Source organism: Leptosomus discolor, chromosome 7 (assembly GCF_034619465.1).
Source record: "Leptosomus discolor isolate bLepDis1 chromosome 7, bLepDis1.hap2, whole genome shotgun sequence".
Lineage (NCBI taxonomy): Eukaryota > Metazoa > Chordata > Aves > Leptosomiformes > Leptosomidae > Leptosomus > Leptosomus discolor.
The window spans coordinates 25486461-25500074 of record NC_141397.1 but is presented as its reverse complement, the minus strand read 5'-3'; the positions used below and the strand labels follow the sequence as shown (position 1 = coordinate 25500074).

Sequence of the window (13614 nt, the reverse complement as noted above, 5' to 3'; positions counted from 1 at the left end):
ATTCTTTCAATACCATGAATGTGCTCCTGATTTCGTGGGTCCCAATATTGTTGAAATGACCATTTCTATAATGAAGAAGTTGGTAATGGTTACTGTTGAACTAAGTATGGGTTTAGCAAAAGCAGGGCTAAGAGAACTATCATTTCCCTTGTCCTCTTTCTCCAGCCATTCTGTCATGGTCCTGAAGAAAGTGACTTCTATGAGGAGACAGTGAATGACAAAGTAACATGAAGGTGAAAATCTCCCTGTCTGGATACAACAAGCTTGGCACACCTGACTGTATAGGGGTTTTGGAGAAAGAAGTCCAAATCTGTGATGCCTCTCTCCTGAGTCTACACTGGGCAGGGGTGGAGGTGCCAGTCCATTGCCTTGTTGCAGTAGCAGCCGCTTAATTTTGACTGGGCTTGTATCATGGAACTTTTACTTTTAAATCTAGGCTCTGAGGACTTGAACCCATCGCTATCACTTGTATGGAAGGTAAATGCCCACCATCAACACCAGGCAGGATTCATCTACTCCAGCACGACAGTTAAATATTTCTGTTCCACTTTTACACATATGTGCAAAATCAGAAGAATATAATTTCCTTTTCCAATCTGATAAAAGAAGATTATTAATTTGATTTGTATTTTTCTCTTTTTTCTCAAGAGTAATATAAGACACTTAAACCCGGAATTTGCAAAATAATGTGGTTTCTGGTCCCATTTTGGTAGCTGAGTGAGATACTTTTTTTTACAGTTTGACATACAAGTTTTGTGAACTCTGATACAAACTCCTGTGAATGAATACAGAAAGAAAATGGAAGATGTGGGATACTTACAGAGTTTCTGTTGGGAGAGTCAGATCCACTTCCAGAACTGCCCTTTTTGTTTTTTTGGGCTAAGGAAGTCCCAAAGCGGAGAGTTTCATACACAGGGTCAACCTTATTTCCACAGGCTGCAACAGAAGGAGCAAAACATACATCAGTCCCTGGAAGATATTTCTGGTCATGTTCCTGCTCCACTTAGAGAAACACTTGCCTCTACCAACATGTTGGGGTGTATGCTTAGACACAAGTTGAGAGACTATCCTGATAAAAAGTGTTTGATGAACTTAATGGAATTGGCTTCTGCTAGCGATTTTCTGCTGCCTCTCTGCTCCTATAAAGATCACCCTCCCCTCATACAGTCTTTTCATGTCCCTGTCAATGCATTGTCTCTTCTTGCCTGCTATCCTCCTTCTCTAATCATTGCTGATACTGCCTACACTGAGGTAAGGAAGACAATGTACCAGGAAGCTTTAATCCATGTTTGATGCCTCTTCTTACCTCTGACTTCTTGGATTGCTCTCAACAGTAGATGTTTGAAGGGAAAAACCCTGCATTGTGCCTCAGCATCCTTGTGGTATGAGTGGGCCACCACCTTTATCCATCTACTCTCACAGTGCTCCTACCTAGCTAATGTAGATAAACAGGATGGCCTGGATCTTCCTTGAAAGGCACTGACATCCCCGCTATGGGGCCTTATGGGGTCCGGAGGCAGCTGTGAGTAGGTGCCTGCTGTTGGGAATGTGCTCCAGGTTACTCAGCTCAGTCTAGAAGCAGCCAGAAAGGCCAACCACCCCATTGGTGCATGTCTGTTCAACACTCACTCCCACTCTCCTTCCTAGCTGGCCCCAAAAGTCATCTCAAGTGGCAGAGAAATGGACGCCTCCAATTTGGTTCAAATTCTCTTCTACATACTGCGTTATTAGACCTCAGCATCCCTTGCAGTACAAGGCGGTAAACCCATAGAATACAGTACAATTGTAGTACTGTGTAGAAGGAGGGAAATTTTGGCCAAAGTACTGAGAAAATACATGGGGTTCTGAATTTTGATGCACAAGCACACCTCATTCTTCAGCCAGAGTTTTTTCAGAATGTTTCTATTACTTCTGACAAAAATGATGGATGTTTTTTAGAAAGAGAAACTTAGATGAAATCCACGTAATTAACTCAGGAACCAAGTAACATCCCTCCAAAGCCAGACCAGTGGTTTAAATGCCTCCTGCTGTTTTGCTCTCTCTGTCTCTTATCTTGTTGTTCCCAGCTTACACCTTCACCTCAATATTCCAGTATTTCTTCCCATTGAAACCTTGATCTCAGATACTACTATAAACAGGGTAATTGATAAGAGGTTTTATGTACGAGGTTTTGAGTGAAACACACAATAAACACACCCTCTCCTCTTCCAGCTTTGTGTCTTTGAAGTGGTCCTTTCCTGAGACGGCAGAAGGATATCCAGTCACCGAAAGGAGCTGGAGGGCTGTTGAGGGTAAATATCACGGCTGGAAGTCTGCCGCTGCTGCTGCAGAGCACTGCCAAAGGGAGACTGAACGGAAAAGCAATCAAAACCTACCAATAGGCATCACTTCTTTGATGCAGCCAAACTGTTCATGAATGAGTAGTGGTGAGCTGTAGTACCGTCGAAATCCCTTTGGCTGGAGGGAGAGAAAGCAAAAACAACTGAAGTGCATTGCTGCCATGATTGACATAGTAGAAATAACCTCAGCTCTTCAGCTAATGGTATAACAGTGTGGCGAGGCTCGAAATTTGCCTCCTGTCGCTGAGTCACTGTGGGGTTTAGAGATCAGGGATTTAATTGATTTTTCTCCCAGAAAAAATAGTTTCCTGTATTTATGTGGAAGGAGGGGCTCATTTTCAGCTCCTCTTTTTCTTTTGTCTTACACAAAAGCAGCACTAATTGATTGCAGCAGAAGTGCTGAATCATTAGAGGTTCTGGGAAGTTTCGTTCTCCCTTTCTTCTTATGTAATGTGAATTTGCGTTGTTTTGCGCTTGCTAAATATGCAACTATCCTTCCTCACCCTAACTCCAAATGCTTATGTTCCCACATATGCACTTGCATAACCCAAGAATTTTAGAGCCTTTCTATAGGTTTTTCTAAGGTTTGCTGCTGACTGCAGCTTCTACTGCTTTTTTGTATTGTAAGGTCAAAAAACTCCCCAAGTCATCGCCAGATGTCCTGTCAACGTCCATTTGTAGAGAAATGCACTATAACAACACAAGTTATGCCATTATGGAATACTACAACATGTCCAATAATGGTGCCCTATACCACACTAAAACCCATTCTTAGAAAGTTAAACATTTCCTGTTACCTCTGTATTTACTATCTCAGCTAGTAAGTATCTCAGGCAAAAGCTGAGTACCCAAAATGAAGGTGCTAACATCTAAGTCTTTGGAAAGGCCCTTCAAGGCATTCAAGAGATTCACAAACGGTGTCTCAGATTTCTAATCTTTGCAGGCTGTGAGAACTTCCAGCCACAGTGAGAAGTGGAGAAGTCTAATGGAGATGTGCATATTTTCTGTCTTGTACACTCAGTACACATCAAAAAATGATAGACAACTAGTTCTTTTGCCAGTAAGCTGCAGCATAGATTGAGAAGGAATGAGGGGATTGATAAATTTGGTTTCTTACAGGAATAAATTCCAGATTCTCCGTCCTCAGTTTGCCCCCAAACTAGATCCAGACACAATACAAGCTCATAAAACTCCCGTGACTTTGCTGGATGACTGCCTGCTGTAAATGTGGCCTCTACTTCTCTGCTTTTGTAAACTAGTGACCACAAGAGCTGAGACTGGAATAAAAAAATGCGTGAAACAATTCACGTGATTTATTATTTGGCTTGTCCAGGGCTTGCAACGAGGTCATTCAGCTCTTCACAGACCAACTTCCTATACCAGAATGCCTCACACTAGGGTTATGATTATGATTTAAATGCATAAAGATATGCCTTAGGTGTGTGAACAACAATAGCTTTCACTGAATACTCTTAGAGAGAAAAGATCTTCCCAGTGAAAGGTGGGTTTTCTAGCCTTTTTGAAGTCAATGTTTGCATTTTTTCACCATTTAACACAGTAAAACAGTTTTAGTTCATATTTGTTTCGGGTGCCTTAAGGTTGAAACAAATCTGAGAGTGTCTGAAACATGAATATATGTATTCAGTTTTCATATTCCAAATCACAATTTTTTAAAGTTCTTTTTCCAAAAGTAACCAAAAGAACCATATTCCGATAAAAGTCATCAAATTGGTTTAGAATCATCTCAAACACAGTGTCCGGCCTTTGCCAATAATGAGAATTTGCTGCTCAGAACGTGACCCAGGCACTAAGGTGCTGTGTCCATACAGGGGCAGATCTCCTCCCAGTCTCTCCTACAGACTGATTTCTTCCAACTTAGTAGTGTCTCACTGCAAAATATCCTTGGCTTCCCTTTTAAGATGAACTATGTTTTCCTTCAAGCCCTAACAGTGGAAAAAACAAGATATAATTTGCAGGATTTTTAATTTGTTAAACTCCAATGAAATATTTTGACTAATCTATAGCATTCCTTGAGAGATTTACAGTATAGCAAGCACAGTTTAAATTGAGGAAATTAATTCTGTTATTTAGCTAAAATTGGATTATTTCACATCCATAAAGCAGGCCAGATCTGTGTTTAGTTTTTGTTCAGGTTTTGAGTAGTAGCCATTGCCCAAATTGATAACAGGGCACCACCTGGCTTTACTTTTCCTGCCTCAGTAAAGTGACCTGGTGTCAGTTCTGTTAATGCGCCAGCTAAATGCCAGCCTAGGGGTCAGGCACGCGAAGTGCCTCCAGCACAAGCTGGTGCCTCCCACTGCACTTGCTGCCTTGAGCTGCTCACTTACCAGCTTGCCCATGCAGCGCTGTTGTCCAATACTGTCTGCACACTTGTGGTGGATGCTCATCTTACAAGCCTTACAGCGCAGTCCATGCTTAGCGTTTGTCCCTGTGAAATGCATGGAAATGATTTAATTAGACAAAACCAATAGTTTCCATGCATTTAACAAATGACCTGAAAGAACCGATGGGGAGATCAGTTGCAGTAGGGTAAATATTGACAGCATTCTTCTTGCATACTTTTTTTTAATATACATTCACACATGTCTTGTCTTTACAGCCTCTCCATTTTAGGCATTTCTGCCCCAGGCTCTTTCCTAGGCTATTGCTGCCTTTAGATATATATTGGATTATGCTCTGTTGTATGATAGTCTTATCAGTGACGTCTCTGCCTCACGAATGTCAAGCAAAATCCCTTTCTTATTTTGAAAGGGCTTGGCGTGAGAGCTGTGCACGGCTGAGGGAGCCACCGAAGGAACACCCAGACTCTGGAGCTGCCCTGGGGAGCCAGGGACTGGAGGGCCAGGTTTTGTGGGTAAGAGGTAGCTCCAGAGGTGTGTGAGAGGACTAAACCTGTTCTCCTACCATTGCCCACCCATGCACTCAGGGACTGCTGCTCTCACCTCCCTGGGCCAGTGCTCAGAGGGTTCAGGAAAGGGTCCTTGCACATCACTGAGTGGGGCAGTGAGGATGTCACGGGTCTGACCTTGCTCTCCTTCACTGGCAGTGGAAAAATTTGGCGTCACAGGTAGAGGAGCTCCAGGAGAAATTTTGCCTTACAGAAGCAGACTTCTCCCTCTTGGGCGACAGTTGTTCTGCATTATCTTCGATGTGGACCTACTTTTAAATGACAGAGCCAAACCTACTTGCTTCCAGGCAGGAACAGTCACTCTCATTCATACATCCGTAAGACTTTCTAAACTATGCAGAAGCAGATAAGCTGCAGCAACTCTTTTATCCCCACAGGACTGTATTAATGCACTGAGTAAACAACGTGGCAGTTCATTATCATCTATTGTGAGAGTGAATAAGAAACAAGGCAGTAAAAAACCCCCCCAAAACTCCTGGCATTTTAACCATCCCTCAATAGTCAGACATGACAGGAATATTAGTCAGAAGGATCCTGCATCTGAAAGTACTCATGTAGCTCTTGGTTATTTGAGTAGTCAATGCCATGTACATGCTGCTGACTTCATTCAGTGAAATGCTACATCTGAAAGAAGCACTTCAGGTAAGGGCTCATCAAGTTGGTGACAAAACCTGGGCCTTGATAGGACTGCTTTCAGGGAAGAGGTCCCTGAAGCGGCCACTTTCAAGCCAAACAGAGGCAGGCTGGAGGAGTTGCAGTGAGCCGGGCTCAGACGTTTCACTTGTGCACTTCTTGTAGGACAGGGAACAAACATCCTTCCCACCTTCCTACTGAGACTGCTGGAGAGATGGGGAGTGAATGGATTTGAGTGTGGTGTGCATCCCAGGGACTCCCACAGAGTGGGGTCAGCGCCTGCTCCCTGCTTCTTGCCTGCCTGGCCACTCTCAGCTGAACTAATGCATGGCACCTCACTGCTTGGGTGTGTGCAGACGTCTGGCTTCATTCCTGGGGTCTCTTTTCTTAGTAAACACAGGATTTACTAGAAAAAACACATTCCTGGTTTGTTTGTTCCTTCCCGCCCCCCCCCCCCCCCCCCCCATGTTTGCACTTGGATTAGTGTGCTGTGATGATTTTTTCAGTTATAGTTTCTTTTCAATTAACACATGCTCAAACCAATACTGATTTCTGTGGCTGTGTGTTTTTATTACTGATGATGAAATGCTGAATCACCCTTCCTGATTGTCAACAACTGACACAGTAAGAAAAAAAAGAAAATTACATCATACTTTGCCTATACAACACGTATTTAGCGTCCATGCTTACACTGGGTCTAATTCTCCTCTCACACTGCTCTGTACTGGCATAACTCTTACCTGCTTCACCAAGTTACTCCCGAGATTCAGCTGAAAAGGCAGTCAGTCTCACAGACCTTTCTGCTGGTTGTTATGCTCTTTCAGCCATTTTAGGGATAACATTACAAGGTGGATGCGGATATTAGTCCTTACATGTTATAACCATATGATCACGGAAGATACACATTTGTCAATACACCTGCACACCCAAAGGACGAGCAAGATGAATGCAAATATCTGTGCTACTTTCAAAAATCAAACCCCAGCTTCTTCAGAACAGAAATCTGTGGTCATGTGAAATGTATAAGACAATAAATCACAGAAGAGTACTATATTTTTATTGCTGAATGCCATTTGCTACCTGTGGGTAGGTAAGTAGTGGCTTCAAAGAGAGGAAAAGTATTTTCCAACCACACATTCGAGTCTACAAGAAGTCTTTGTAAATCAAAATTAAATTCCCTGTAACTACGAGAAGCTTCAATCTTTAATTCATTGTAATTTCTAACTACTTGGTTTACTGTGGGACTAGGCAGCTTGGAAATAATTTGCATGCATCTCCCTGCCTCCCACTGAGGAATAACTAAAGGGCTTAAAGAAGCAGCATTTATTCTGTATTTACACTTAATTACCATATCTCAAGCTCTCAAAATGGCATTTCTACAAGACAGATTTCCTTTTTTCACCAGGATAATTCTTTCTTCTTCAGTTTCTGATCTCCATCACACTAAATCAAACCTCCTCAGAGAATCATGGCTAAGCTGTTTCAAAACTGTGCGCCGGAGATTAGACAACTACATATTGGCAATGTATCTGACCCAAAAGTTCCTGGGATTCAGAACTGAGGCTCAGCCACAGTTCACATTATGCAGAAGAACAGGTCCATATTTAGTATAGATGTAAATGAGACCAGGGCTTGCCTGTTGCATCAGTCTTTGGCCTCCTAGGTAAGCAAGCTTGTTGACTTTGCGGTTGCCTGAATGGGGCTGGTTTTGGAAGGCATCCTGGTAGTTTGAAATGGGGAAAAACCAGACAGAACATGGATCTTGAAAACAAATTATGTAAAAATGAGTGAGTACAGTGAGAGTCCTACAGTCATGCTGGTATAAGAGAGGTATGTCATTATGCCTAAAGTAGTAGCACAGGATATTGCAATATGTTGAAATATCCGCGCCCCCCCCCGAGAAAACTAGAAATTTGGCCTGAACATAAAAAATTTATTAATATTATTATGGCGCATTATCATAACAATAATAGTAGTACTAATCACACCACAATGGGGCATAATATTTGAGGGGAATTTGTATCTATCATTTCACTTATCTACCAAGGGTAAGAGGGCTTGTTTGAAGTTGAAAGCCTCTCTGTGGTTTGTTTATTCCCACTAGGTTAATCTTTCCATAAATTGAAGCATGGGGAAGGGGAAGGGTAAGGAGACGGTTCACATTTGAGATGGCCACAGCAGTATCTGGAAAGGGCAGTGTTCCTGCAGAAGTAGTGAAGTCTAGGCTACTAAAATGCTCTCCTTGGACACTTCTGCTGAACGTACTCTGATGACCTGCAAGCCTGACCATCACTCTCTTGTTTGCTTCGTGCCCCCTAAATAGCCCACAGCCTGACTGCAGCCTACCATTTATTCCCCTTAGCAGATATTCCCCTATGCCAACCTTAAAAAGCAGCTGGAAGCTACTGGTATAAAGTACTCACTGAAATGTCTTAGTCTACCTGGAATCATTTCCATTTGTGGTGAATCAGAAACAGAGGAACTAAAGGCTTCAAAATTAAGCTAAACTTAGAGTACCCTAACTATTTTTCCTCTGGTTTTCAGTCAAAGGGACAGTAGGCTAACAGCTTTGATGGACTCTTTGTTATCACCTTCAAGAAGTAATCATCGCTCCCGCCTTCTTCTCCAAGGACCTTACTAAGGTTACTTAAACAAATTGTTAAATGCTGAGCATGCCAGACCAAAGGTTCTGCTCACTCACTTCTTGATTGCAATCTAAGGACGTGTTTGTCACTATTTTTCTTCAAGACACGCTACTTCATTCACTGAGCAGGGTGGACAGTGTTCAATGAATGGGCAGCTCTATTCAATACTTCTTTTTACTTTCATTGGTCAGTGTGCGTCCTTAAGCATCATCTTGAGTACCATATTAGCCTAATTCCAAATACAAGGTGATTAACAGCCTCATGGGCCTTCCTATGGGGGCTCACTCTCTTTGTCTCTTTATGCCTTGCAATATGAGTATGTTTGCCAAAACTTGAATGGGATGGCTCCCATCTGAGGGACTAATGGGAAGAACTGTCACAGTTTGGCCCAGACACTAGTGTTTAAGTTGTAAAAATTGCAAGCTGCTAAAACTGAGGGTTTAGAATAGAAAGTACTGGACATGTTTAGCTGACTCAGAGAGCCCATAAACATAACTGTCAATGTAGTAATGAAATTCATATAGGAAAAAACCACTCACACATACTCTGCACATATGTCTTCTGTGTCCTATGTATTAATGTATCTATTAATTATCTCTCAGTCTGTAACATCTGGCATTCCTTTTGCAAATGAAAAAGTCAAAACTGACAAAAGACACTGTTTCACTGGAAGCAAATGAGGAAATTTCACGTCAGGATACCCGAGTAGCTCTTAAGTAAACTTACAAATGAGGTTCTGCCACAGTCATTTTCTTCAGATACCAGCTAATGCATCCAGACACCTGGCACTGGAAGGACGCCCTGTTTTGAGAAGCAGGTCATGTTTAATAACGCCTTGCTAGAAATAGTCAATGGCTGGGTCAACTCCCGTTTGAATATCTAAACCAGTGGCTTGGTTTTTCAGAACAGCCATGGAAAATTGAATCTTAAACTGTTGTGATAATCTGACCTTAAATACTACCAAAAGGACACACTGCATCACTTTTGTAAATTTAAGCCTTTTTTGGAGGAAGCCTAAATGAAAACAGAACACCTCAATATAGGTGAATGGAAAGATTTGGAGGCAGAGAGGGACAGAGGAGACAGGGCAGAATTAGATTCCAAGTCTTTACTACTGTCTCTCCTATAAAGGTAATTTAGTAACTACTCTGCATTTCAGGAAAGTGACATTTATCCTAAGGAATGCAAATGAGAATTATGTTTGTCACATGCATGTGAAGGGAACTTTTATCATCCTCTTGACCAGCACAGCTATGGCTGCAGCACTGTTGGCTGTTGCTTTTTGCCTGTTGTTTCAAGACTCAACATAAGATTAATAGCTAGAAAGGCAGAACAAGTCCTATACCCTGGAGAAATTTGAAAGAAAACTGCAAATGTTGGTAACAACATGACATTATGCTAACTGTATCAAGATAACTATATTAGGCACTTATGCTAAAGTAGGAAAAAAAAAAAATAAAAGATTCAGGTCTATAAAAGAGAAAAAGAAGAAGGGAAAGAGACACAGAGACTGTCACCTCCAGCTAATCCAGCTATGACCCAACCACTATTTTTTATCATTCCAGCTGAGAGGAACATACTAGTCAGAAATTGTTTTGATTTAAAACTTTCATAAATAAATATATTTAAAATGTCATATTTTCCATAGAACTTTAACTTCTGCTGTGAGAGGCTGATAAAAATAATGAGCGCCTTGTCCCCTTCTCCCCAAGCGCATTTGCAATTGTCACCAGAAATCTGTCTCCATGCCAGAATTTATGCAAAATGGAGAATTTTAAGCAAGTTGGGCCAGTATTGTAGCAATGAAGGGTTTAGGATGTCACCTTAGAAGGAGAAAGAAAAGTCCCTGAAATGTCACTGGTGACCCTGCAGTCGTCTCTAAGCCTTTGTGCAAGCTCCTCTCCTACTCCCTTCTTAATTTTTATTTTTTTATTTTCTTTTTTTTGTGTGTGTGTGTGTAAAAGCTCTGATGCTGAAAGGCAGACTATTTTTAAAAATCCCTCTATGGCTACTTCCTGCCCCTGTGGCTTGCTACTGCTGGACAAGTGCTCGCCCTCCTCCTTCCCCTGCTCTGCCTCAGTCAAGAGCTGTAGGGAGATCAGAGAATGGCATTTTCTATGCAAGACACCCACACCTTTAAAGTTAAAAATCTTGAGCCTAATTCCCCCAAATCGTTAGGCTTATAAGGATGAGCTGGGCATCCCTTTGCTTGCCCTTCAGCCTCCTTGCATGCCTCCTGCCACCTTGGCAATTGCCCCCTTTCTCTGTTCTAATACCTGACACCCTCCTGCTTCATTTTCTTAACTGGTGCTGGAACCCCTGCTGACATCATGGAGAGGACAGAGGTGCAGCTCCTCAGCTGGTCATCAGGAGAACTACAGATCAAAGCCTGAAGCCACATTTCCCCAGCCCTTAGATGACTGACCACTAGAAGTCATTTCCCTCTGATGCCTGACTAATTTAACTCGATAGATGCACAGTTGCCAGGTGTGTTGAATGATACATAAATATTCACCTCACATAAAATTACCAGTGCTGTTAGCAATCCTCCCATTACATTTTCCACTGCTAAATACAGGACTGAATGGGTTGTTCAAAAAAGTAATAAAAAAAGGACATAAAAATTTTGTGGTCTGCTATGTATTGCGTATCCCCAGATAAATGTATTATGGCAGCCCTTAGCATTGTCATTTTGATAATTCAAAAGGATCAATTTTCCTTTTCTAGGGAGACAAAATTGCGCTTTACAGACACCCTTCTCTTTTGACCTGTCTAGATAGTCCACACTCATTTGCACACTGTGGCAAAGGCACTCTATGCACAAACAACAGAAGCGTAGGATGAAAAAGTACTAAACAGAGAAAACTAGGAAAAAAATCTTAGGCAATTTTTCATGAATGCAGCATGGAATTGATTTCAAATATTTTGCTCTTTAGTAAGGGATTCTTTTTGTTTTGTGGATTTGTTTTTTTTTATGGTTAAATCTGCCAGTTCTAAATGTGCACATTTGTGGATAGGTTAAATCAGTAGCTCCCTGGGTTGGGGGTACACTGTACAGGGATGTCCAACAACATGTGGGAGCTAGAGGAGGAACCCCTCCATTTGGGACCAAGCTGACAGGTCTGGACCTGACACCTTGACTGGTTGGAGTGTCCCATTCCTCTGAGTTCACTTTGTGCCAATATAATCCAAATGGGGTGTGGGGAGAAGCTGGGACTTGTATGTTTATGTTCTGTAGAACAGGACTTGATATCCAACCATGGTACCTACCTTGCCAAATTAATAAATTGTAGATTGTGTGTCACTGAGAGGTATGGGTCTGTTTGAGTGCCTACCCTACCCAATTTCCTCATAAAAATATCCAATGTTTAAATAGCAATAAAAGTTGCCTTGCATGTAAGCAGGCTACAAAACAGTGCATAAAATTAGAACTGACTTCCTAATGCCATAGTTTTCTTTAGAAACCATGTGCTGAGAAAAAAACTAAGGCAGTAGTAGGCAGACTTTTCTTCAAGGCTGTTACAGAGAAAAAAATATCCCTGTGAAAATAAAGTCCTTTCTAATTTCATAGCTTTAAACCATACATATCAGCAAGAGGAAACGCCTTTATTCCTCTTGCAAATCAACTCTAACTCCTTGAAAAGAACTTTTAATGCTGCCAAACCTTTTATTCTGTGGTTCAGGAACAATAAGTCTTACTTAAAATGCAAACAGTCCTTTCCTGTCTTTTGGTGCAAAAGTGATTCTCATTCTTGATGTTTGGTGATCAGAAGAGGATGAAACACGCTGCTCCGTGATGAAAAGTTTGGACACGAGGTTTTTTTTTCAAGGCACTTTTCACATATTCAGAAGCTTTGTTATAAATATCTGTTGCTGAAAGGAATTATCCACCTCCATACTTAGAATACTATCTCAGGATTTTGATTATCTAAATGTTAATTAAGATGCTGGAACACTGTGATAAATAAACTAACAGCCTACTATTATCAAAAGAAAAAGTCCCATTCCTCGAAAAACCAAACATGATAAATCATATTTAATGTTCTTTGCTCTAGACAAACCAACCACAATATCTCAATACCCACTTTTCTAGACAATTTTCTAGACAGTTTTCTAGACTGCTGAGCCTGTGCTTGTAGATCTTTGCATCGGGTTGCTTTGCTGAGAAGGAAAATATCTCAGAGATGACAGGTATAGACTTGCCAATGGGAGGTGATGCTGAACTGCTCCAGAGATGATGATGGTACCAGAGCTGAACTGGGCAAGGGAACATGGAGAAATTAAACTTGATGTGGTGTCCCAAAGGAGAACAAGCAGAGATCAATGTCTGATCTTAGTCTCAGTAATATTAATAAATGTAGCGTGTTCAGTAACTTTTCTTGAGATGAAGATGATGAAAGTCAGATTTCAATATTGAAGGCTAAGGTTATTTGTATCTGTATTCTTACATGTGTTGAAATGAAAAGACATCTAGTTACAGCCTTTTTTCTGTGTTTTGAGATGCTTTGAAAAAGCAGTTGTATTTTGTAGGGCCACTTACATGTGCCGAAACCTTGATCTTTCAAAGGCATTGTACCATTACAGAAGAATTTCAAAACAGAAAAGCAATATCTGAACAAAAACTATGCTGCAAAATGAAGAGCAAGGCTCTGGGCTTGCTGAAAATGTGGGAAAAGAGTTACAGAACAAAAGAATAGTCTACGCTCATCAAAAGGCTTTAATATCCTCTCTGATCTGCTAATGGATTTTTAATATTGCCTATTGCTTAGAGAGCTCCATCTTCAATGGGCTTGAAATGAGAGGCTGCTATATGCCAGAAGACTAGGACAATCAATTAGGACTATAAAAGATTTAGTTTAAAAAAAAACCCGATAAGTAAATAGCCAGTTGCTCTCTGGCCTACTGCTGTTCCAAACTTGCTGAGGTTTTTGGCGCTTTCCTCCTGTAGCAAAAATGCTCCCTGATTAGTGCAACTTCTTGTTGTTCCTGGTCTTTGTTAGCACAGACTGACTGGCAGTGCCTGCAGCGATGAACCTCACACACTGACATGCTTTACCATGGCCGTGAT

General features: G+C 41.4%; 1 protein-coding gene across 2 annotated transcripts in view; it reads right to left on the bottom strand.

The window, feature by feature from the left end:
- Window positions 1-13614, bottom strand: part of STAC (SH3 and cysteine rich domain) — a 73657-nt gene that overhangs the window by 21527 nt on the left and 38516 nt on the right. The window contains exons 3-5 of one of the 2 annotated variants that reach the window (XM_086468243.1): window positions 4688-4788; window positions 2376-2457; window positions 821-936 (exon numbers count right to left, since the gene is read on the bottom strand). In XM_086468243.1, coding sequence (XP_086324369.1) covers window positions 821-936; window positions 2376-2457; window positions 4688-4788 — 299 coding nt within the window. The remainder of the gene's footprint in view (window positions 1-820; window positions 937-2375; window positions 2458-4687; window positions 4789-13614) is intronic. The other variant, XM_086468244.1, reaches the window with a different exon arrangement.